The following is a 25,983-nucleotide window of genomic DNA, read 5'->3' on the forward strand; positions in this document are numbered from 1 at the left end:
GGTGTGGGAAATGCGGGAAGAGACTGGACAAAAATCATGCACCTATGGATGAGGACAGTGGGTGGGGAGTGAGGGCAGAGGGTGGGGTGGGAACTGGGAGGAAGGGAGTTATGGGGGGAAAAAAGAGGAACAAATGTAATAATCTGTACAATAAAGATTTAATTATTAAAAAATAAATAAATAAATAAATAAAAATTAAAATCTCAGAGGAGAAAGTGGCAGCCAAATAGCAGCCAAATAGGCAACGTGTCCTGCACCTTATCCCAGGGCCAGACCGGAAATACAATTAAATTGGAGAACATTCACCTGGAATTACTGAGGTACAGCTAAGGAAGAGACTTACATCAAAGAAGGACAGAAAGCACCTGGAAACTGGTAGGAAGGGCCAGGTCAGGAGAGGAGCTGACCCAGCTCCCAGGGGCAGCAGGCCCAGAGAGGACGGAGTGCTGGGCCACAGGAGGGTCTGTTCCCTCTGATGACAGAGGCCCAGAACCCAGGCTCGACACCGGAGCCGAGACCTGCAGCCCACGTAACATACATCTGTGAAAGGTGGCAGACCTATAGGCCACTGTGGAGTCTGGCAGACTGGAGCCGGTTGGAGAGAAACCCAGAGCATATGAGTTTTCATTTGCAACTACTCACCTGAGGCTTTGGTGCAGGGAGGGAGGCACAGACTGAGGTGCCTACAGAGAGGCTGGCGTGGGAAGCAGTGCAGGGAGACATGGGAAAGCAGTAGTCAGGAATCCTGTATTTGGTCTTGCGGATGCATCCAAACCGAAACTGCCATTTTTCCAGAGAGGAGCTACCTGCTCCCAGCAGCCACAGGCCAACAAACGACAAGTGCTAGTGAGGATGCGGAGAAAAGTGGACCCTAGTACACCGCTGGAGGAATGTAGGCTGGTGCAGGCATTATGGAAAACAGTATGGATTTTCCTCAAAAATATATGGAACTGCCATTTGACCCGGGATTCCATTTCGAGGAATATATCCTAACAAACCTGAAACACCAATCATAAAGAATATATGCACCCTTATGTTCACAGCAGCACAATTTACAATACCTAAGACATGGAAACAACCCAAGTGCGCATCAGCAGATGAGTGGATGTGACACATTTATACAATAGAATACTATGCAGCAGTAAAAAAAAAAAAAAAAAAAAAGGAATCTCTTACCCTTTGAGACAGCATGGAGGGACCTGGAGAGTATCATGCAAAGTAAAATAAGTCAGTCAGAGAAAGACAAGTATCACATGATCTCACTCATACGTGGAATCTAAGTAACAAAATAAACTAATCAATGCAGTGAATCCAGAGACATGGAAACATGGAACAGAGAGTGGAATCTCAGAGGGAAGGGAGGGGGAGTGTAAGTGGGTGAGAGGTAATCAACCAGGGACCTTGTATGCATATATGAATGGCCCATGGACCTAGACAATGGGGTGGTGAGGGCCTGGGGTGAAATTGGGGGGCGGGTTAGTGGGTGTTAACGGGGGCGGGGGGGGGAGGCGGGGACGAGAGGGTACATATGTAATACTTTCAACTATAACAAATTATTTAAAAATATATATTAACATGTTAAAAAATGGGCAAAGGACCTAAATAGACATGTCTCCAAAGTGGACATAGAGAAGGTCAAGAAATATATGAAAAAATGCTCAAAGTCACTAATGATATGAGAGATGCAAATTAAAACATCAATTAGGTATCACCTCACACCTCTCAGAATGGCTATCATCAACAAATCAACAAATGTGGTGTTGGTGAGAATGTGGTGTAAAGGGAACCTTGTACACTGCTGGTGGGAATGCAGGCTGGTGGGTGCAGCCACTGTGTAAAACATTATGGAGATTCCTCAAAAAAATAAAAATAGAACTCCCATTTGACCCAGTGATCCCACTTCTAGGAATATATCCTAAGAAACCAGAAACACCAATCAGAAAGGATACATATATGCACCCCTATATTCATAGCAGCACAATTTACAATAGTTAAGATTTGGAAACAGCCCAAGTGCCCATTAGCTGATGAGTGGATAACAAAAACTGTGGTACATTTAAACAATGGAATACTACACGGCAGTGAAAATGAAGGAACTCTTTCCATTTGCAACAGTATGGATGGACCTGGAGGGTATTAGGCTAAGCAAAATAAGCCAATCAGAAAAAGGTAAGTATCACATGACCTACTCATATGTAGAATCTAATGAACAAAATAAACTGAAGAACAAAATAGATTCAGAAACAAAACCATGAACAGACTGATGAATTTCAGAGGAACGGTGGGGGTGGATAGTTTTTGTGTGTGTGGGGTGGGGGTAGAGGTTAATCAGGGAATTTTCATGCATATATGCATAGCCCATGTACACAGACACTAGAGTGGTAAAGACTTGGGAGGGGCGAGTATGGGGAGGAGGTGGTCAATGGGGAAAAAATACACAAAGCAGACACCTGTAATACTTTCAGCAATAAAGACAAATTTAAAAAATAAATAAACATTAAAATAAAATCTCAGGAACTGTCATCCAGGTAATTCTTTGTCAGCTGTATAATAGCTTTATCTCCCTTTCTTTACAAAAAATCATTACAGAACCAATTACCTCTAACTTTCTATAATTATGACATTCATCTATAATAAGTTACAAATCACAAGAAAACTGCCAAGTTGACTCAGCTGGATGACAGCACTTTTAGATATTACACAGATTTGTATTTTTAAAAATGGCATTACTCTATCATTTTCTGACTTGCCATAAAATGCTCTGCCTATTTATCAAATGTATTTACTTTGGGTGTAGAAATTATATTTTAACTTCCTGGTTGATTTCCCTATGCACATAAGCATGAGCCATGGTAAAGGGATCAGCCATTTGAAAAGAAGCCTGTGAGCCACCAGGATGCCTATGAAGTGGATTTCAGTTCTGCTGCTGCTACAGCTGAGTGGTCACTTCAGCCCTGGGAGTTGTGGAAAGGTGCTGGTGTGGCCCACAGAATACAGCCACTGGATCAACATGAAGACAATCGTGGATGCACTTGTCCAGAGAGGTCATGAAGTGACTGTTCTGACATCTTCAGCTTCAATTCTTATTGATCCCAATAAACCATCTGCTATTCAATTTGAGATTTTTCCTACATCTTTAACAAAAGATGATTTTGAGGATCTTTTCAAGCGGCTGATCTCTAAGTGGACATATACGCCAAAAGATACATTTTGGACTTATTTTTCACTATTGCAAGATAACACTTGCGAATATTTTGATTGTATTCAAAAGCTCTGTAAAGATGCTGTTTTGAACAAGAACCTTATGACAAAGCTACAGGAATCAAGGTTTGATGTCATTCTTGCAGATCCCGCTGGACCCTGTGGTGAACTGCTGGCTGAGCTACTTAAAATACCTTTTGTGTACAGTCTCCGCTTCTCTTTTGGCTATACAATTGAAAAGTACAGTGGAGGACTTCCATTCCCTCCATCCTACGTACCTATTGTCTTTTCAGAATTAAGTGATCACATGACATTCATGGAGCGAGTAAAAAATATGATATACGTGCTTTATTTTGATTTCTGGTTCCAAGCATTTAGTGAGAAGTGGGATCAGCTTTACAGGGAAGCACTAGGTAAGTCATGTCCTTACTTGATAGCAAGAACTCCTAACTTTCCTAGTGCCCTAAAAGGTGGATTTGTATAAATATTAATTGAGACAAATTTCTCTTTTACAAGTAAAATGATAAAATAACATTGTAAAATAATCTTTCATTCTCACAAATATTATGGAAATGCTTAACTTATAAGGTCATTAAGTAATTGCTTCCTCTTGTGTAATTTAGTTTGATTTAAAAAGTGAATTATTTAGCCATATTACCTGAAGGATTCTTTCACACTAGAGTGGTCTATCCCAGACTCAGGAACCTATAATTTCAGGTTTCTAATGACATTCCTTCACTAAGCACTTACAACTCATCTGCTTAAACACTAAACTTTTGTTGATGGCTAGATACGTAAGTCAGTAAACTATATTTTGTGAAATCTCTCCCTTCATTAAAGATAAAATGAGTCAAAATTAAGAGTGAGCACATCTATTACCATACATTATGAATATATTCCCGCTGTTATTTGTAAATGTTTTTATTAATTCACAAGTATTATTAGGATCCTAAATTGAACCACATGTAATTATAGTACCAGGAAATGAGCCATACTCTCAAAACCTCCATTTTTGGGAAATCACAGATAAAGGCAATAGCTTGCTAAATTGCAGAAAATAGACTAAATAATCTAGGGAAATGTGTTTCCATGGATATGGTATATTTAATTGATTGAGCTATTAAAATCATTGTTTACATTTGCATCTATTACTTCTGCCACTTTACAGAGTAGCAAATGCATGTTTAATTCTGTAGTGGCTTAGGTTTAACCATTTTCTATGATTGTGAATGTTCTGATGTGATGTTAGAGAAGAAAAACTGTTAAATTTTATATGTATTGTTAATATATATAAACATCATAATATAAAAATGTACATTATATAAATCCTAGAGGCCTGGTGCACGAATGTGTGTATGGGTGGAGTCCCTCAGTGTGGCCAGAGATTGGGCCTGATATGGGCCGTCTGGCAGGGGGAGGGACCATGGAAAGTTGGCTGTGGGAGCAGACTGACAACCCGGCCAGCTGAGGGGATGGACCATAATAGGTTGGCCAATCATGGGAGGTTTGCTGTGGGAGTGCACTGACCACCAGGCAGCAGCTCCTGTGTTGAGCGTCTGCCCACTGGTGGTCAGTGTGAATCATAGCGACTGATCTACCATTTTTTTGGTCAACCAAAAGGTCCAAATGGTCATTTAGGCTTTTATATTGGTAGATGTTTGCACTATCAAATCACAGACACTTTAAATATCTTTGGCTACATTATTCCAAGCTTTTCTTTTTTTTTCTTTAAGAAAACATCATGGTATATTCACATTACAATATTCTTATTTTCTCTACTTTTTTTTTTCTTTTTCCTTTTCAGGAAGACCCACTACATTATTCGAGTTAATGAGAAAAGCAGAAATATGGTTTATTCGAACCTATTGGGATTTTGAGTTTCCTCGCCCACTCTTGCCACATTTTCAATTTGTTGGAGGCCTCCACTGCAAACCTGCTAAGCCTCTGCCTAAGGTAAAACTATTCATGTTTGTTCTACTTTGCATTTTCAGTAGGAATGATTATGTATTCTTCATTCAGAAGGTCTGATCACACTGAGGGAGATATGGGAATCTGGGTAAAGTGACCTGCCAATTAGAAACTCATACTATTTCAAGAATTTGAATGTCACTATTATTACAAAATAAAGAAGTATACTTCAGAGACTTTGGAACTAGGGTCAGTTAAATTAAGGCCTTCATTATTCAACACATAAAAAAAGTATCAGACATTAATTCAAAAACTAATTTTAAAGTGACTAGAACAGTGCAAGGGGGGCATATACAGAACAACAATGTAGACAATGTAGACACAGGTTTTACTCCCCCACACTAGATATTTTACTTGGAAAGAGATCATATAAGCAAGTAATAAAAATGGTGTGAAAAGTATTATAATAAAGAAAAGGCATAATGCTACAATAATGCTGCAGAGCATCCCATGGGAGTGGATCATAATACCTCAGGAGTGACAATAGCAATCTGGTGTAAGTGAGCATGAGATATCTCTTGTTATTTTCTCCTTGCAACAACAAAATTTGTTATCTATGCACGAAAAAAAGTGCCAATGCAAAAGGACCTGGAAAGAGTCTTGCCCACCTACGCATCAGGTAATAGGCAGAGAGACTCCAGTACTGGCTGTGACACCAACAGGATATTGTGAATTGTTCCAGCCCCTCTTAGCTGCACTCCAGGAGCACCTACAGCCCTGACTTAGGCAGTCACCTATGGAATAGAGAACATTTGTGGAAATCCAGATTTCCAAAGGAGAAGTTCCAGCACTCTGTTGGAGCACAAAATAGATGAATTTGAATGCATTGTTGTGGGCGAGAGGAAAGCTTGATTTTGCCAGCATCATTCCTCTTCCAAAGGAGCTCAGTATGAGGCTGAAAGAAGGCCTGCCTGTGCTGTGATTTCTCTCACAGGGATAGAGAGCCGGTGAGTGGGTGCCGAGCTTCCCCTGGTTTGCAGGATGCTTCCAAAGAGCTCATTTCTCTCTCACAGCATCCAGAGTGTTGTATTAGGGGCTCAGTAACTGGTGAGAGGAAATAGATCTGGCAAAGAAGATTAGTAGAGAGCATGTTAAAGAGACAGGTTTCCTCCTGACTGCATTCTGTACTCCATCAGGAAGCCTGACCACAAACCATGAAGAAAACATTTCTTACAGATCCCCACATACTGGCATGTGGGCAACAACAGTGACCCGCTTTCCAACCCATATCTCCTCCCCTCTGTGGCCAGCTCCATGTAGAAGCTGCCAAGGACAGCAGCAAGAGCAAGATTTGATAAAAGGCTAGGGGGCAAGAGCAGAATACAGTCAAGGGTTTGCAGACAAGAGAGAACCACAAACTTGAGCTGTAGCACCACCTTCAGGAAAAGAAAAAGGAGGCGATCAGCATCTGGACTGGTGCTTTATATGGAGGGAGGACAAACAGGACAAACAGAATCCTCCCACAAGAGGGAGCATGAAGCACAGAGCAGGCACATTCATACAAGAACTGAAAAAGCCTTATCTATAGAAGACTGACGAAAGGTATTTCTACCCTGAGAGTAGTAAACATAAGTGGGTAACTGCTAATTCAAATGCAAAAACAGCAATGCAAAATTCCAAAGAACGTGAAAAATCAAGGAAATTTAGGTCACCAAATTCTACAACAATCCTCCAGCAAACAAATACAGACATGGAGATATATGATTCACCCAATAAAAAAGTCAAAATAGCTGTGCTAAGGAAACTTGCTGATCTACAAGATAACACTGAATCTTGTGCACTGTTGGTGGGAATGTAAAACCAGTGCAACCACTATGAAAAACAGTATGGAGGTTTTTTAAGAAGTTAAATAGAGCTGCCATTTGATCGACAAATCCACTTCTGGGTATACTTCTAAAAGTAAGAAAAATAGGATATCAAAAAATATATCCATAATCCCACATTTATTACACCATTATTCACAAGAGCCAATGAGTGGAAATAATTTAAGAGATGTGAAATACACACACACACACTACAATATTATTCAGCCATAAGAAAGGAGGAAATACTACCATTTGGGACAACATAGATGGACCACAAAGGTATTATGTTAAGTGACATAAGGCACACTGAAAAAGACAAATAATATAGGATATCACTTATATGTGGAATCTAAAAATGGCAAACCCATTAGAGACAGAAGTATAATGGTGATTACCATGGACTGGTGAAAGAAAGATTAGTGGGTAAGAAGAAGTTGGTCAAGGGTACAGACTTGCAACTCGACGATGATTAAGTTTAGGATCTGTAGTGATTATAGCCAACAATACTCTTTATATACTTGAAAGTTTCTAGAGACTAGATCTTAAATGTTCTCACCACACACATAAAAAGATAATTATGTGACCTAACAGAGGTGTTCACTAATGTTAGGTAGTAATCTATATATATGAAATCCTAATGTGCAAATAGACCTAGTGGCAGAACAACCGAACCACCGAATAACCAGTCGCTATGACGTGCACTGATCACCAGGGGGCGCGCGTGGAACATGGTGGGCATTGGCTGCAGGCAGCAGAGTGCAGAACAATGCAGGCATTGACAGTGGCGGGATGGTGGATCCGGTGAGCAGGGGCAGCAGACCATGGAGGGGTGCTGGTCGCTGTCATCAGGGCGAGACTCTGGTGGTTACTGAAAATTCTGTGCTCCTGCACGCCACGGTCCCACAGGGTGCTCACACCTGCTGCTGGCACAGGCCCCACTATCACCCACTGCCAGAGCCAGAGCTACTGCTCACACCCACTGCCAGCACCCAGTGCCGGTCCGATTGCTCAGCGCCGTTAGTAGTTGCGAGCGGCAGCTGCTGGCCCCAAACGCCCCTCAGAGCTTCTCCACCTCCCCCTGCTCCTAAGGAGCGATCCAGTCCAACAGCCGCCTCTTGCACCTGCTGCCAGTAATGGCCCTGCCCACACTCTCAGCCGGCACTGGAGCTGCTGCTCACACCCACTTCCGGTGCCAGCCCTGCTCACACCTGCAGCTGGAGCCAGAGCCACCAGTCACACCCGCTGCTGGCGCCCCGCACCAGTCCCAATCGTCCCTGAGGGCTTCTCCTCGTCTCCCTGCTTCTGAGGGGCAATTGGGCCAGCAGCCGCCACTCACACCCACTGATGGCGCCAGCCCCATTAGTACCCGCTGCTGGCACCATCAGCACATGGGAGCCGTGGTGGCGGGAGCAGGGCTGCCGGCAGACAGGGGACCTAGGGCTACGGTGGGAGGGGCCAAGGGGGGAGTGTGGAGGATGGGCTGAGACCCGCCCCTGTGCCCACTGCAGCCTCACAGTTCCTTTCAAGGTGCATGAATTCATGCACTGGGCCCGTAGTTATATCTATACTAATAATAGAGGAATATACAAATTGTCTAGGATGCCGTCACAATAACAGTAATGACCAAACAGCAGGCTGTGTAGGGCGACCAGGCTGGCAGAGGGGTTAGTGAGGGATGACCAAACGAGTGAACACCAGGCTACGGGGGGCAACCTGGCTGGCAGGGGGGTTAGTGAGGAACGACCAAACGACTGAACAGCAGGCTGTGTGGGGCAACCAAGCCGGCAGGTGGGTTAGTGAGGAACGACCAAATGACTGAACAGCAGGCTCTGTGGGGCTACCAAGCCTGCCGGGGGAGCAGTTAGGGGCAATCAGGCCAGCAGGCATAAGCAGTTAGGGGTTATCAGCCTGGCAGCGGGGGGCAGTTAAGGGCGATCAGGCAGGCAGGCAGGTGAGCAGATAGGAACCAGCAGTCCCGGATTGTGAGAGGGATGTCCGACTGCCGGTTTAGGCCAATCTCAGGGATCGGGCCTAAACCGGCAGTCGGACATCCCCCGAAGGGTCCCGGGTTTGAGAGGGTGCAGGCTGGGCTGAGTGCCCTCCCCCGCACCCTGCACGAATTTCATTCACCAGGCCTCTAGTCATAATATATAAATGAACCAATTTAACACAGTATACACCATAAACTTACAGAATGTTATATTTCAATTATATATCAATTGTTTTAAACAAAATCTTGAAGCAATTATTAGAATGAGAAAGTAAAATTTTTATGTTAGAAGGGTTAGGTATTTATTTTTCAGAGAGAAAAAACAAGTAAACAATTTAAAACAGAAAAATCAGAGGGGGGGGGGGAGAGCGGATAGATGAGTATGAAGTTTGGACCAGATATCCATAAAATGTTGTCTCCTTACACATTTGGGGGTAGGGAGCTAGAAAGTGCATTGAGAAATCAGGAATTTTTCTAACACTGAAAGTAATAAAATTTGAAAACTGATAAAAAATCAGGGACCACAATCAGAATAATTCTGAAACAATTCCAGGTGAACATGACTTCACCAGCAACATTAAATACATCAACATGAGCTACTCAAGAGGGTGACCAGATCTTTGCAGCAGAAAGCCCAGTTGTACTTCTCCCACTGTGGGGCAGGTGCTCCCTGGGAGAGTCAGCGAGGTGATGATGAGGGCCCCTGACAGCCGGTTACACATAGCATATTCTACAAGAACATACAATATGATTTCAGAGCAAAAGGTGTCATACACATACATGTCAGGAACATGGACACTCAGATAAGTAACTATATAAGGTTAATTCTGGATTATAAATAGGAATCTTAAAGCTATTTCATGGATATTCTGGACAATAATACCAGACTCATGAATTATAGTAATTGTCCAGCCTGTAAGAAGTGATTTGGGGAGAGAGGTCCAAGATTTCAGCATAGGAAGACCCTGAACTGACACCTTCCCATGAACACTCAGAATATACACCTACATGAAGAGCATTTCCTCCTAAAAAAAAATCTGAGGGTTGACTGAACAGCTTCTGCACAACTAATCAGAGAGAGACTGCATAGAGAAGGTTGAGAAAGTGTGAGAACTCTCCAGGCTCTGTGGATACTCTTTGTGATTGGAGGTGCCTGTGAGTGCCAATGTTTACATTCTCTTCCACTGATAGCATGGGCAAGAATTCAATTCAAGTGCTGTAGCTCACCTGCAAGGCCACCATAGCGTGCCATAGGCCACTCACCCCACACCCACCCCAGGCTCAGATAGACAAACTGCCATGGCAATGCTGCAGCCATATGCCACTGGCTTCACTAAACCCAGCCATCCAGCCTACCAGGGTGCCCACGGAGCTGGGCATCCTGAGAAAATTGGTCATGTTTGCCTCAACTGTGGCTAGCCTGCATGCCAGGGAACCCCTGGTACTTCATACAACCACTTCAATTCCAGCCAGCCTGCTGAAGCCACCCAGCACACACAGACTACACAAAGATCATTCCTACACAAAGCCACTTCATCAAGTTCAGGAGAGGTGGCCATTTCATCTAATTCTTAGAAATAAACACAGAAAGTAAAATAAATGAGGGAATACAGAAGACTCGGAGTCAAAGCAAATTGATCTAATACACAGAAACAAACACAAAGAGACAGCAAGTATAGGCAGACAAAGGAACAGGTCCCAGATGAAAGAATAGAAGAAATCTCCAGAAAAAGATCTATACAAGAAACATACAACCTTCAATGAATGAAACAGGAAGAAGCATAAAAACTGAACATATCCGTTACAAGCAAGAAAATTGAAATAGTATTTAAAAAAAAAAAAAAACTCCCAACAAACAAAAGACAAAAGTTCAGGACCAGATAATTTCACAAGTAAATTCTACTGAACATTTAATTCTACCAAACAATTAATACCCATCCTTCTCAAAATATTCCAGAGATATTGAAAAGGAAATAACACTCACAAACTCTTTCTATGAAAGCAGTCAGCAGTACCCTGATAGCAAAACCAGACAAAGACAATACAAAAAAATCACAAGCCAATATCTCTGATAAAAATAGATGTGAATATTTTCAACAAAATATTAGCAAACTGAATTCAACAATATGTTAAAGGATTATACATCATGCTCAAGTGGAATGTATTCTAGGAATGCAAGGTTGGTTCTATATCCCCACACACACAAAAAATCAATGTCATAGACAACATCAACAAAACCAAAGATAAAAATCATATGATCATCTTAATAGATACAGACAAAAGTATTTGACAAAGCCAACATCCATTCATGATAAAAACTCTCAACAAAGTGGGTACAGAGAGAAAATACATCAACATGATAAAGACCATATATGACCAATAAAACTCACAGCTAATATCGCATTTAATGCTGAAAATGTAAAAGCTTTTCTTCTACGATAAAAAACAACAACAACACACACAGTGATGCCCACTATTGCCACCTTTATTCAATATAGTATTGGAAGTCCTAGCTACAGCAATCACAGAAGAAATAGAAATGAAGGGCATTTATATTGGACATGAAGAAGTAAAACTGTCACCATTTGCAGATGACATGATACTGTATATAGAGGATGCTAAAGTTTCCACACAGAAACTACCAGAACTGATAAATGAATTAAGTAAAGTAGCAGGATACAAAATAAATATCCAGAAATCAGTCAACAAGTAAAAAGTGTTTTCAAGAAGGTAGAGAAAAGGGAACTCCTGTACATGGAGTGAGTTTGTAAATTGGTGGAAAACAGTATGGAGGTTCCTCAAAAAATTAAAAATAGCATACAATCCAGCAATTCCACTTCTGGGCATTTATCAGAGGTAAACAAAAACACTAATTTGAAAAGATACATACATCCCCATGTTCATAACTGCATTTACCATAATAACCAAGATATGGAAGCAACCTTGGTGTTCATCAATAGATAAATGGGTAAAATCCATGAGGTCTATGCACACCATGGAAAATTACTCACCAATATCAAAGGATTACCTCCTGCTAAATGCAACGACCTAGAGGGTAGTATGTTAAGTTAAATAATTCAGGCAGAAAAAGACAAATATTATATGATTTGACTTATATGTATAATCTACAAAACAAACAACAAAAAAACAGAAATAGACGTATAGATACAAATTATATTCTAACTAGTGGCCCAGTGCACTAATTCGTGCACATTGAAAGGAAATCAATTAGGAGAAATATTTAAATATTGCTACTCACCCTTTCTCTATATTAGAAGTGTCAACCAAATTCACAATCGACAATGACATCTAGAAACACATGCGTGTGATTGGCACTATCATATATTGCACATGCATGAGTCAACTTAGCCTTTTATATATATAGAATAAACTTGCCTAGTTAGACCTGCTCTCTGATGTAGCTAAACTTTTTCCAGTCCAGTGAAGCACCCCAACTTCTCTTTCAGGTAATTGTCAGCAACACAGCAGTAAATATCAACATGAAGCAGATTATTATTGTAGATCACACAGGGAGATCAAAGGGTAAAATATTTAACTGTAGCAGTGTTTGACTATATTTTGTGCAGTGAGAAAACCTGAAGTCATTTCCAAGTTTCACCATTTCTTACTTCTTTTCAGTCGGGTTAACTTTCTAAATCTCTGTTTTTCGGCTAATGAAAAGAAAATAGGATGGCATCAAGTCTCCTATCTACCTACTCCAGGACTTCTGTGAAGGTCAAATGAGATTAGACAAGTGTGAAATGTCTGCACCTGTCTATAAAGCAAGTCGTGTTCCTGGGCAGAAGAAACTTCAAGGAGGCTAGTCGCTAGGGAGAGGAAGCCGGGCATTGCTACATGACCTTATTACCCACACAGTTGGACACTTAGCATATACACTTTTATATATATAGACTAGAGGCCTGGTGCACAAAAATTTGTGCACTGGCGGGGGGTGGGGATTGTCCCTCAGCCCCACTTGTGCCCTCTCACAGTCTGGGACCCCTTGAGAGATAACGACCTGCTGGCTTAAGCCCACTCCCGGGTGGCAGAGGGCAGGCCCAATCCCTAGGTGCCTGCCCCGCAGCCCCTGGTCGGGCTCAGAGCAGGGCTGATTGGGGAGTTGGGGCGCCGCCCCCTGTCATGCACAAAGCAGGGCAGATCGGGAGGTTGCAATGCCACCCCCAGTCACGCTCAGGGTAGGGCCGATTGGGGAGTTGGGGCACTGCCCCCTGTCACACTCAAGGCAGGGTCAATGGGGAGGTTGTGGCGCCACCCCCTGTCAAGCACAGAGCAGGGCGGATCAGGGGGTTGGTGCGCCTTCCCCTGTCACACACAGAGCAGAGCCGATGGGGAGGTGTTGGGCGCTGCCCCTGTCACAACACAGAAGCCGCTGATCAGGGGTTTGGGGTGCTGCCCCTGTCATGAAGAGAGCAGGGCCGATGGGCGGGGAATTGGGGTGCTCTTCTGCACGCACAGAGCAGGCCAATGGGGGGTGGGCGCCGGGGTTGGGAGCGCCGCACCCTGTCACACACAGAGCAGGGCGGGATCAGGAGGTTGTGGCTCCAGCCTTTTGTCACACACTGAGCAGGGCCCATCGGGGGGTTGGGGCGCACAGAGCAGGGCAGATCAGGCGGTTGGGGTGCCTTCCCCTGTCACGCACAGAGCCGGCTGATCAGGGGTTGGGGCACTGCCCCCTGTCAGATACAGAGCAGGGCCGATCAGGGGTTGCAGCGCCACCCCCTGTCACTTGCTCCAGGGGCTGGGAGGCCTCGCTGCTCTGTTGTTCCCAGGGAGTGAGGCCTCTCGGCCCTGCTGATCCCAGTGCTGGGAGGCCTCGCGGCTCTGCTGATCCCGGTGCCAGGAGGCCTCGTGGCTTCCCTGATCCCAGTGTTGGGGGGTCTCGTGGCTCCGCTGATCCCGGGGTGGTGAGGCCTTGCTGCTCGGCGGCTTCGGGGGCTGTTTGGCTTTGCTCCACCTCTTGGAGCCTGCGTATGCAAATTAACCGCCATCTTTGTTGGTGGTTAATTTGCATATCGCCCTGATTAGCCAATGGGAAGTGTAGCAGAGGTAGAGTTAATTACCCTTTTTGTCTTTTATTAGATAGGATGATTGACAGAGGGGGAGGGGTTGGTAATGAATTATACAACAATAAGAATATATATACTACTGCACTGTACACTTAGAAATGGATAAGATGGTAAGTATAATATGTGTATTTTAACACAATTTAAAATAACAAGAACTACACTAATAATTCCTTATGATACTTAATTTTCTCTTTGGCCGTTTGTAGTAATCCCTTCAATAGTGTTCACTATGCTATTGTCTTTTGTAATGGAAAAAATACTTCCTTCACAGGAAATGGAAGATTTTGTCCAGAGCTCTGGAGAAAATGGTATCATGGTGTTTTCCCTGGGGTCGATGGTCAATATCATGACAGAAGAAAGAGCCAATGTGATTGCATCAGCCCTTGCCCAGGTTCCTCAAAAGGTTAGATAAACTACCTTAGAGCAGAAAACTAATGAGTGTGTTCAACTCTGTAAAATGTCTGGTTAAGAAATTTCTACATGAAAGGTAAACTATTAGGGTAGCTTCAATTATCTCAGATACCAATTTGAAAAACAAAATACACATGGCAGGCGCTAAAATAGTATAGAGGGTGTTTTTGATGGATAATAACTTTGGCATTAACATTCTGGTCACAAAGAAGTATATATTTTAAAAGTACAGTGTGAAGTTTGGTTTGATAATAGTATTATAGGGCAGGAACAGATATCACCAAATCCTATCCTGTCATTTGCTTCATTTCCTTACAGGATTCCTAGAGTACTGAACACACTACCAATGTTCTCAGAATAGAGTTAAATTTTAACATTAACCAGGGAATGATAACAATCTGAAAGGCATCATACAGTTTAGACTTGCCAGGTAATCCAGGCCTCTCCTACTTTCCCTGGATTTTGGATTAGGCCTATTCAGTTGCAAGGTGATATTCAGAGTATGGATGTCTAGGACTCACCAAGCTGCATCCAGGTACCTAAGCCAGAAACAATGATTTAGAGAAAGAGAAAAAATGGCCTGTAAAACATGAAGAGAAACTCCCTGATGGGCTGGGCCCTGCTAAATTCTGAAGCAGGAAGACATAAAAGAAAGGGTATAGGTGGGTCCAGCCCTCAAGGTGACCCTGTGTTTTATAAAATGTGGCCCCAAAACAACCCATCAGAATAATAACTTCTGATAGAGGAGGAGGAGGAGGAGGAATATGAGGAGATAAAAAAGAGTCAACCAGAAGCAAGCCTAGCTTGGGACAGTTTCAGCTGCTCCTCCTTCTCCATAAATTATGGTAGTGAATTATTCTAATACATAAAATACACTTGAAGTCTCTGGATAATTGTGAACTACTTTTAGTTTCCCAACTAATGTAGCTTCCTCCTTATCACCTATGCAAATTTGCTGAGAACTTAAAGTAACTTTAACACTCACATAGCAAAAAGATTTTAACCACTTATAAACTAGAATCCAGCTTACTGGTGGACTTATAAATTGCTTGGCTATTTATAACTAACTAGTGGCTCGGTGCACGAAATTCATGCACTGGTGGGGGGGGGGTGTCCCTCAGCCAACCTGCACCTTCTCCAATCTGGGACCCCTCGGGGGATGTCCAACTGCTGGTTTAGGCCCAATCCCACCTAAACCAGCAGTAGGACATCACTCTAGAAATCCGGGACTGCTGGCTCCTAACCGCTCACCTGCCTGCCTGCCTGATCTCCCCTAACCACTTAGCCTGCTCACCCACAACTGCCCCCCTGCCGGCCTGCTCGCTTCCAACCTCCCTCCCCTCCTGACCTGATTGCCCCTAACCACTTCTGCCTCGGCCCCGCCACCATGGCTTTATCCAGAAGGTCTCCCGAAAGGTCTCACAGTCTAATTAGCATATTATGTTTTTATCAGTATATATATCTATCTATATATATATATAGATAGATAGATAGATAGATAGATAGATAGAGATATATATAGATAGATATATATACTGATATATATTTCAGAGAGGAGGGAGAGGGGGAGAGAGAAACATCAATGATAGAGAATCATGGATCGGCTGCTTCCTGCACAACCCCTACTGGGGATAGAGCCCGCAACCCGGGCATGTACCCTTGACCAGAATTGAACTCGGAACCCTGTAGGCTGCAGGCTGATGCTCTATCCACTGAGCCAAACCAGCCAGGGCATCACCAATCACTTTTAGAATGTTGTATTGCTTCTAGAGGAAACTCCGTGCCCCCTTCCCATCTAGCTCCCTTCAGGGTGGGGGTCCCCACTGGGATGCCTGGCCAGCCTGGATGAGGGGATGATGGCTGTTTTCAGCTGGTCACACCCCCTTCAGGGTGGGGGTCCCCACTGGGGTGCCTGGCCAGTCTGGGTGAGGGGCTGAGGGCCGTTTTCAGGCTGGTGGGTGACTGTAGCTCCCAACCTCTCCTTTTTTTCTTTTTCTTTTTTATTCTGGGATTTATGTACCTTCTATGGCTGTCACTGGAACTGAGAGCCGGCTTTAGCTCTGAGGCTCAGCTCCAGCTCTGATACCTCGGTTTGTTTGGCTTCTATAATTGAAACACTGTTGCAACTCCAGCTCGGCCGGCTGGCTGAAAGCATGGGGTTTGTTTAGCTTCTATAATTGCAACATTGTTTCTTAGAGTGCAAGCTCAGAGCCCAGCAGCGGCAGGCGGGGAACCTTGGCTTCCTCCATCACTGGAGCAAGCAAGCCTCCTGTTCGCTTCAGCTGCCTGGCTGCCGGCCGCCATCTTGGTTGGCAGTTAATTTGCATATCGCCCTGATGGGAAGCATGTCGGAGGTATGGTTAATTACCATGTTTGTCTATTATTAGATAGGATTTCAGAGAGGAGGGAGAGGGGGAGAGAGCAACATCAATGATAGAGAATCATGGATTGGCTGCTTCCTGCACACCCCCTACTGGGGATAGAGCCCGCAACCCGGGCATGTGTCCTTGACCAGCATTGAACTCGGGACCCTGCAGTCTGCAGGCTGATGCTCTATCCACTGAGCCAAACCAGCCAGGGCACCACCAGTCACTTTTAGAACGTTGTATTGCTTCTAGAAGAAATCCCGTGCCACCTTCCCCATCAAGCTGCCTGCCCCACCCAGCCATGGGCACACTGCTGTTTCAGACATTTTATGGGAATGGGACCATACACAATGGGCATTTTGTGACCAGCTGCCTCACTTGGGTGTATACCTCGGAGTGGCGGGTTGCAGGGTCCTATGTGACTGATATTAATCATTTGAGGAGCGGCTGCACCATTTCCATTCCAACAGCAGGGTGTGAGGGCCTGGATTTGTCCACATCCTCGCCAACACTTGCTATCACGTAACTTTTGGTTCTAGCCTCCAAGGTAACCTCAGGTCCCACCGAAGCATTGCTCTCTAGAGCAACAATCTATGCTTTTCAATTCAGTTTTAAAAGTGGAAGTTGTTTGAAATGTCTGCACAAACGTCCCTATTGGTAAGTTCTCGCTGCTCAGGATCCGCTGTTACACAGCTTGCAGGAGCTAAGTCTGTCCCAACCTCACCCCCCTGCTGCCTGGTCCTGTCTGGTACTGGGGAGGGCCCTGGGGAGGGCGCTGAGGGCACCAGCCAACCCTCTTCGGGGCTGGCCACAGGCTGCATTGGGCTTTGGGAGCCGAAGGAGGAAAAGCGAGGTTCAGGAGCAGCTTTGGGGCCATGCCTGTAGTGGTGACTGTGCTGCTCCCCACAGGCCGAAGTGAGCGGTGCCCTGGGGGGAGGGGAGGGGAGGGCACCTTCTCTGAAGGAAGCCATGGGAGCCCAGGAGCTCCTGAGTGCCCGTCTGTGGGCTCCACTGCGCCCAGCGTCCTGGCTTCTACACCTCAGAAGGCAAAGGTCTGATCAGCAAAAATGAAAACTTCAGAGAGGTGACGTGGGCTCCACCTCAGAGTGGCTCAGACACGGTTCACGGTCCCAAATGGGACTGCAGACACCAGTGGGTGTGGGCACCGGCCATGTGGCCCCGGCATGGCCCTCTGGCAGGGCCCGAGTGCAGGGAGGAGCCGGAGCTTCTTTGGGAGAGAAAGTCCACGGGGCTGAAGGCTCCCTCTTCAAACACTGATTGCTGGTCACGGTCTGGCCCACAACTCCCATCCACTGGGCCCTCCTCACGGAGTAAAGGGCGCCAGGCGAGGCCTCTTCCTGGCCGTCCCCATGGATCCATTGGCTCTCCTGAGTCTGTGGGGACACATTGTGGGGCTCCCTGCTGGGCAGTGCAGTCACAGCTGCAGCCCTGAGGCCAGGCTCTGGGCTCGGAGCTGGGGTCCCCAGTGCCGCAGCCCCCTGATCTGTAGCCTCCCCATCCACACCCCCCCAACCACAGCCCCAGGATCTGAAGACCACCTGATCTGCAGTTCCCCCCCCATCTGCAGCCCCCCTGGTCCATAGTCCCCCTAATCTGCAGCCACCCCAATATGCAGCCCACTTGATCTGCAGCGCCCTTATCTGCAACTCCCCCAATCTGCAGTCCCCCCATCCACAGCCCTCCTGATCTGCAGCCCCTGTGCAGTAACTCTGGGCTAATTGTGAATGTGTCCTTATTCCAGGCCCAAGGGTGTGCTGGTGCTTTAGGGATGGGGAGGCTGGGAGCCTATGGCTGCTCTGGTCCCTGTTGTTTGGTCTTCCCCTTAGAGCATCCAGGCTAATTTGCATATTTCTCTATTATATATATATACTAGAGGCCCGGTCCACAAAAATTTGTGCACTGGGGGAGAGGGGGTTTGTCCCTCAGCCCCAATTGTACCCTCTCACAGTCTGGGACCCCTCAGGAGATAACGACCTGCTGGCTTAGGCCCACTCCTGGGTGGCAGAGGGCAGGACCAATCCCTAGGTGCCTGCCCCGCAACCCCTGGTCGGGCTCAGAGCAGGGCCGATTGAGGAGTTGGGGTGCTGCCCCCTGTCATGCACAGAGCAGGGCAGATTAGGGGGTTGGGGAGCTCCCCCCTGTCACCCACAGAGCAGGGCCAATCAGGGGGTTGGGGAGCTCCCCTCTGTCATGCATAGAGCAGGGCCGATCAAGAGGTTGCGATGCCACCCTCAGTCATACTCAGGGTAGGGCCGATTGGGGGGTTGGGGTGCCGCCCCATGTCACACTCAAGGCAGGATCGATGGGGAGGTTGCGGCTCCACCCCGTCACACACAGAGCAGGGCCCATGGGGGGGATGGGGCGCCAAACCCTGTCACACACAGAGCAGGGCCGAGCAGGGGGTTGGGGAGCTCCCCCTATCAGGCACAGAGCAGGGCCGATCAGGGGGTTGGGGAGCCTTCCCCTGTCATGAACAGAGCAGGGCGGATAGGGAGGTTGTGGCTCCGCACCCTGTCACACACAGAGCTGCAGGGCAATCAGGGGGTTTGGGCACTGCCCCCTGTCACGCTGCTCCAGGGGCCAGGAGGCCTCGCTGCTCCGCTGATCCCAGTGCTGGGAGGCCTCGCGGCTCTGCTGATCCCGGTGCTGGGAGGCCTCACTGCTCCGCTGATCTTGGTGCTGGGAGGCCTTGCTGCTCCACTGATCCCGGTGCTGGGAGGCATATTACCCTTTCACTATATAGGATAGAGGCCTGGTGCACGGGTGGGGGCCGGCTGGTTTGCCCTGAAGGGTGTCCCAGATCAGGGTGTGGGTCCCGCTTGGGTGCCTGGCCAGCCTGGGTGAGGGGATGATGGCTGTTTGCAGCTGGTCACACCCCCTTCAGGGTGGGGGTCCCCACTGGGGTGCCTGGCCAGTCTGGGTGAGGGGCTGAGGGCCGTTTTCAGGCTGGTGGGTGACTGAAGCTCCTCCCAACCTCTTCTTTTTTTCTTTTTCTTTTTATTCTGGGATTTATTTACCTTCTATGGCTGTCACTGGAGCTGAGAGCCGGCTTTAGCTCAGACCTTGGCTGCTGAAAGCAGGTTTCTGGGCTTTGTTTACCTTCTGTATTTGAAACTTTGTTGCGACTCCAGCTCTGAGATCCTGGCTGACTGAAAGCAGGTTCCTGGGGTTTTGTTTAGCTTCTATATTTGCAACATAGTTTCTTAGAGTGCAAGCTCAGAGGCCGGCAGCGGCAGGCAGGGAACCTTGGCTTCCTCCATCACTGGAGCAAGCAAGCCTCCTGTTGGCTTCAGTGCCTGGCTGCTGACCGCCATCTTGGCTGGCAGTTAATTTGCATAAGGATATGCTATTAGCCAATGGGAAGGGTCTCGGGGTTATGGTCAAATTGCATGTTTCTCTTTTATTAGATAGGATATAGATTAACCATATTAATCAATGCTGTCAGTGAACTGTATAATGTTTTGAAATATTAACAGTCAAATTAATTAAATTTACCATCATCATCATATTTTATCTTTTCAAAGGCAAACTATTATTTATAAAGTGCCAATGGCTTTTCTTTTCTACATTTTAAGAAAATTTTCAATCCTAGCTAGAGTGATAATACTAGATTCAGGTAAAAATTACCACTTGGAAGTGGTGATTAATAAGTAGAAAACTAAAAGAAGCTAAACATACTCATTAAGCAGATATTATTTATTATTAATAAACTTAAACATCAAAATGATTTAATTCTCATAAATAGCTGATTGCCTTGATTTTGTAAATCAAATTATGTAAAACTCTAAGATACTTTATGAAATTAATGAATATAAGAAAACCACTTCCCCATAATTCAAAAAGAAATAAACAGGTTAACATTAAATCTAGATGATGACAGCTAGAATAATAAATAATTAAAATAAATGCATAGACCATTAATTTGCTGGGTTTTGCCCTACAATTATATGACTACCTAAAAAATTTTATATGCTTGAATTGGTCATTGATAATCTCATTGGTCTATCCCAAAGTGTGAAACATCATGACTGCACTCATACCTGACTGAATATAAAAATAAGTAACCCGCAATACGAGTATGTATGCCTCTTACAGCAGTGTTTTATTGGTTCTCATTATCAACATGTCTTGTTCTCATTTCCTTACCTGTAATATGTCAGGGGTTTAACTAGATGTCTCTTAACCTATTTAGAATTCTAATATGATATAACTCTGCAGTTTGACTCAAGTAATACATTACCTTCTTTACCCTAACAGGTTATATGGAGATATGATGGCAAAAAACCAGATACCTTAGGGCCAAATACCCGGCTCTATAAATGGATCCCCCAGAATGACCTTCTTGGTAAGATTCTGGAAAACCCTGAAATCAGAATCAAGTCAACCAGAATGATAAACAGTTCACTAGGATAGAAATGTATTAAAAATTTCTTACTGAAAAACCTCAAAAATAAAAATGAACTTCCCTATATTTCTTTCCCAGTCCTAGGGGAAAAGGATAAGCCAGGGGTCCTCAAACTTTTTAAAAAGGGGGCCAGTCCACTGTCCCTCAGACCATTGGAGGGCCGGACTATAGTTTAAAAAAAAACTATGAACAAATTCCTATGCACACTGCACATATCTTATTTTGAAGTAAAAAAACAAAACGGGAACAAATACAATATTTGTATTTGCATGTGGCCTGTGGGCCGTAGTTTGAGGACCCCTGAGATAAGGTGTAACAGTTGGCATCTTATCTTACATAGTCACGTTCCTTATGGCCACAAACAAAAGATCTTTAGTTCATGTGTAATTCCTCTCAGAGAGGAATTACAATGATTACTCTGCCTCCTAATTCTCTCCTTACACCACTGGTTTAATCCACGGTAAGGGTGTACAGGTGCCTCTGAAAAATATCAGCTCTTCTCTTATTACCAGTAACTCTCCATTATCCATTGGGAAAAAAATTAATATCTCTTTCTGAAGTAATAACATATTTCATTATAATTTGTAGCTTTTCCTTCCTCTGATTCCGGTGCCACCACCATCCCATTGTCTGTTGCCTTGACATCAACATATCATACTCTGACTTCACTATTTTATTAAGAGAATATATTTCAACATGCACCACCACTTTATTTTTAGCATACACTTTTTAAAATCCAGAATATTCTCTTTCCATTTGTCCACTGGCAACTTGTATTCATTTCAAGTCAAAAGAAACACACTAATCTTCTATGTAAGCCTTCACTGTCTCTCCAGCAGACTTATGTTTCTCTTCCTATGAGTTCTGAAAGACATTTTAATACAGTCTGAAGGGTAGACCAATCTGTTACTAAATATATTGTCTCTGTCTGTGCCTTTATTGCCCAACTCTCATTTTATTTCCAAGACTTATAATTCATAATTTGCTGAAATTCACCCAATCCTAGGTCATCCAAAAACCAAAGCCTTTATAACTCATGGTGGAACCAATGGCATCTATGAGGCGATCTACCATGGGATCCCTATGGTGGGCCTTCCTATGTTTGGGGATCAACCTGATAACATTGTTCGCATGAAGACCAAGGGAGCAGCTATCAGATTGGACTTCAACACCATGTCTAGTGCAGATTTGCTCAATGCATTGAAGACTGTCATTAATGACCCTTTGTAAGTATCACATATTTTTTATAGATAGTATTTATACATAGATTATTTTGTCAATAGTGCATCTTAATTTCATCCCATTTTTAAGAGGCTAATTTTGACATTATTAACATGAGTTAACCCATCCTAATCTACTTTTATTTTCGACCACACATTTACTTCAAAGTTGCATTTTAATCCCATGTATTTAATGGGGAGCCATCTAATGCAACAATTTTCTCCTCCAATAATATAAAGTTATGTAGGTAATTAGAAGGACATTTTTTTAAATATGATCAAACACATAGAAGGAAGAGTGATAAACTAGAATAAAAATAATAAATTCTTTATCTAAATAAATTCAATATCTAAAATTTCTGAAACTATAAATATCTTTATTCTCAAAAACTTAATTTTATTATAATCATTTTAACAGATTTTATGAGATATTATTTACATACCATAAAATTCACATACCATAAAATTCACATGTTAAAATTATATAATTCAAATATATGTAGTATGCTTACAAAGCTATGAAACTATCACCATAATATAAACGCAAAAAGACATATCATATGCCTTAGAAGTCACTTCCCATCTCCCTCACCAAAGCAACCATTGATTAACTTTCTGTCTCTATAGATTAGTCTTTCTGGACATTACATAATAACAGAATCATACAATATATGATCTTTTGGAATTGGCTTCTTTCACATGGCATAATGGTTTTTTGTGTATATTGTTTAAATATATTTTTATTGATTTCAGAAAAGAAGGGAGAGGGTGAGAGAGATACAAACATCCTATATAATAAAAGGCTAATATGCAAATCGACCGAACAATGGAACAACCGGTCGCTATGATGTGCACTGACCACCAAGGAGCTCAACATAGGAGCTGCCCCCTGGTGGTCAGTGTGCTCCCCCTGTGGGCCAACCTTACGACTGGTGAGCACAGCAGCAGTGGTGGGAACCTCTCCCACCTACGCAGCAGCACTAAGGATATCCGACAACTAGCTTAGGCCCGCTCCACGTGGGGAGTGGAACTAAGCTAGCAGTCGGACATCCTCCAAGGGCTCCCAGACTGAGAGAGATTGTGCAGGCCTGGCTAAGGGACCCTGCCCAACTGCATAAATTTTGTGCACCAGGCCTCTAGTCAATAATGAGAGAGAAACATTGATCAGCTGCTTCTTGCACACCCCACACCGGGGATTGAGCCAGCAACCCGGGCATGTGCCCTGACTCAGAATCAAATGGTGACCTTCTGATTCATGGGTCAAGGCTCAACCACTTAGCCATGCTGACCTGTCAATAAAAATATTTTTTAATTAAAAAAATACAACTTTGAATGGGAATGATTGGCTTAAGGAAATTGACTTTCTTTCAATGTTGATATCTTTGTGTTTCTCCTTTAGATATAAGGAGAACACTATGAAGTTATCAAGAATTCATCATGACCAGCCTATGAAACCTCTAGATCGAACAGTCTTCTGGATCGAGTTTGTCATGCGGCACAAAGGAGCCAAACATCTTCGGCCAGCCGCTAATGACCTCACCTGGGTCCAGTACCACTCTTTGGATGTGATTGGGTTCCTGCTGGCCTGTGTGGCAACTGCTACATTTGTCATCACAAAATGTGTTCTGTTTTGTTGTCGGAAGTTTTTAAAAACAGGAAAGAAGAAAAAAAGAGAGTAGTTCTTTCAAAGGTCTGAAGCTGATATGCCTCGTAGATAGGACTCCTCCACTTTATTCTAGCAGGAAGTTGCGACGTAAGGGTCACTATCTCCTGTGACAATTTTACTTTTCACAATTTAGCTTCTCAGATCCAAATTTGTTTTCAAGTGACTACCTAGTTAAGAGTTATAAATATGTCATGCCAAACATAAAAACTTATAAAAATTAAAACAAAAATAAAGCCATATGAATATATTTTTAAAGTTGTTATTCTAATTGTAAAGTTATACCAAAATATTAGCTTAACTGTGTTTCAAACATTACACATGAACATAAGAACATTAAGTAGTCTATTCACATATTAATATTATTTTGAAAATACTCAGAATATTTTAATATTATTTTGGTGCAAAAATCTGTAGTTTTATCTTTTGCTAATCAAAAGTTAGAATTGTGCAAAATAATTCATCCTTCTATTTCATTTTGGAAGACCACCAATGCTCCTTTGTTTTACTGTACATCCAGCCTCAGCATCACTTCTTACCTACAGACATGGAAGTCATATGCTTTCATTCAGTTTAAGTTAATTTATCATCAAAACTTATGTGGATTGAAAAATATAACAACAGCTCATTGCTTCCTATTGTACACTGAGCTATTTATGAAAGACTTTGGTTTCAGTAGCTAATTCTGTTTACCTCACAGCCCCCTAAAAAGATTCACTGGGTTTTTTCACTCTCCTTTTAGTCTTTGATAATGGGTATATGGTTCCAATTATAAGTTTGATAATGTAGAATTCATACTCTAAAGGGACTTATTGAATTTTCATTCTCTCCAAATATATGTGTACATATATATGCCCACTTCTTGTAAAACAAGGCACAGAATCACTTAGCTACTTTCAGACACAGTGAACAATTCAATGTGTTTGTTGAAGGCAGTTGAAATAGTGATTATTTCATACTAGAGGCCTAGTGCACGAATTCCTGCACCTTGAAAGGAACTGTGGGCTGCAAGGCTACAGTGGGCACAGAGGCGAGCCTTGGCCCATCCTCCATGCCCCAGCCTGGTCCCTCCAGCCACAGCCCCCAGTCTGCTCTCTGCCAGTAGCTCTGCTCTCACCACCCCACTTCCAAGTGTTGACAGCGTGGAGTGATCGGGGCCAGCGCCAGGTGCCACCAGCAGGTGTAAGTACCAGACAGGACCAGCACATGGGAGCAAAGAATTTTCAGTAACCACCAGAGGCTCACCCCAATGACAGCAACCAGCACCCCGCCTTAGTCTTGTGCCCCCACTAAGCTGCTACACCATCCTGCAGTGGCCAATGCCCTTTGATCTATTTGCATATTAGCCTTTTATTATATAGGATAACTCATACTATATCAGTGTGTCATTACTTCTTTCTTTCCTCACAAGTCGGTTGTTCCATCCCTCCCATTAACCTTATATAAAAGCATTACAACCTTCAGCATGACAAAATAAAAAATAAAATCATCTCTTTCTTTTCAATCTAGGCACACTATGACTGACCATTATCAATAGCAATGCAAAGAAAACAAAAATCATGAAAATTTTATGGAAATAGGAAAATCAAGTCACAAGGATTCTCAAGGCTGTCCTAAAACATACACACCAGGATTGCAGGGGTCCAGATGAGAAAATCATTCCTGTCTTTATTGGTCAAGAAGACCATCATCAGAGTCTCATAGTAAATATTGTCCAGCCTAAGGCATGAATTCATTTTAGAAACAAATGAAAACTTTATTGCTGGGGAATTACAGGGCACATTTCTCACTGAATTTCCATAGAACTCTTCTAGATATTTGAAATCATTTCAAAGGGAAAACATAA

General features: G+C 43.8%; 1 protein-coding gene across 2 annotated transcripts; it reads left to right on the plus strand.

Moving 5' to 3' along the window:
- The first annotated feature begins 2,861 nt into the window (after window positions 1-2,861).
- Window positions 2,862-24,153, plus strand: LOC102440960 (UDP-glucuronosyltransferase 2B31-like). 2 transcript variants are annotated; one of them, XM_014445975.2, is made up of 6 exons: window positions 2,862-3,614; window positions 5,006-5,154; window positions 14,323-14,454; window positions 21,107-21,194; window positions 22,261-22,480; window positions 23,874-24,153. In XM_014445975.2, the coding sequence occupies exons 1-6, from the start codon at window positions 2,897-2,899 to the stop codon at window positions 24,151-24,153; spliced, it is 1,587 nt and encodes a 528-aa protein (XP_014301461.1). In that variant the 5' UTR covers window positions 2,862-2,896. The 2 variants fall into 2 exon arrangements, with proteins under 2 accessions (XP_014301461.1, XP_014301462.1); XM_014445976.2 differs by lacking the exon at window positions 14,323-14,454.
- Window positions 24,154-25,983: the final 1,830 nt, after the last annotated feature.

The sequence above is a fragment of the Myotis lucifugus genome, unplaced genomic scaffold (assembly GCF_000147115.1).
Source record: "Myotis lucifugus unplaced genomic scaffold, Myoluc2.0 scaffold_492, whole genome shotgun sequence".
Classification (NCBI taxonomy): domain Eukaryota; kingdom Metazoa; phylum Chordata; class Mammalia; order Chiroptera; family Vespertilionidae; genus Myotis; species Myotis lucifugus.

What these genes read in the sequence shown, in the direction of transcription:
- LOC102440960 (XM_014445975.2), top strand. Translation starts at nt 2,897, where the DNA reads ATGCCTATGAAGTGGATTTCAGTTCTGCTGCTGCTACAGCTGAGTGGT. An exon ending in TTGCCCAGGTTCCTCAAAAG is followed by an intron (nt 14,455 to 21,106) that starts GTTAGATAAACT and finishes TTACCCTAACAG; the next exon opens with GTTATATGGAGATATGATGG. An exon ending in CCCCCAGAATGACCTTCTTG is followed by an intron (nt 21,195 to 22,260) that starts GTAAGATTCTGG and finishes ACCCAATCCTAG; the next exon opens with GTCATCCAAAAACCAAAGCC.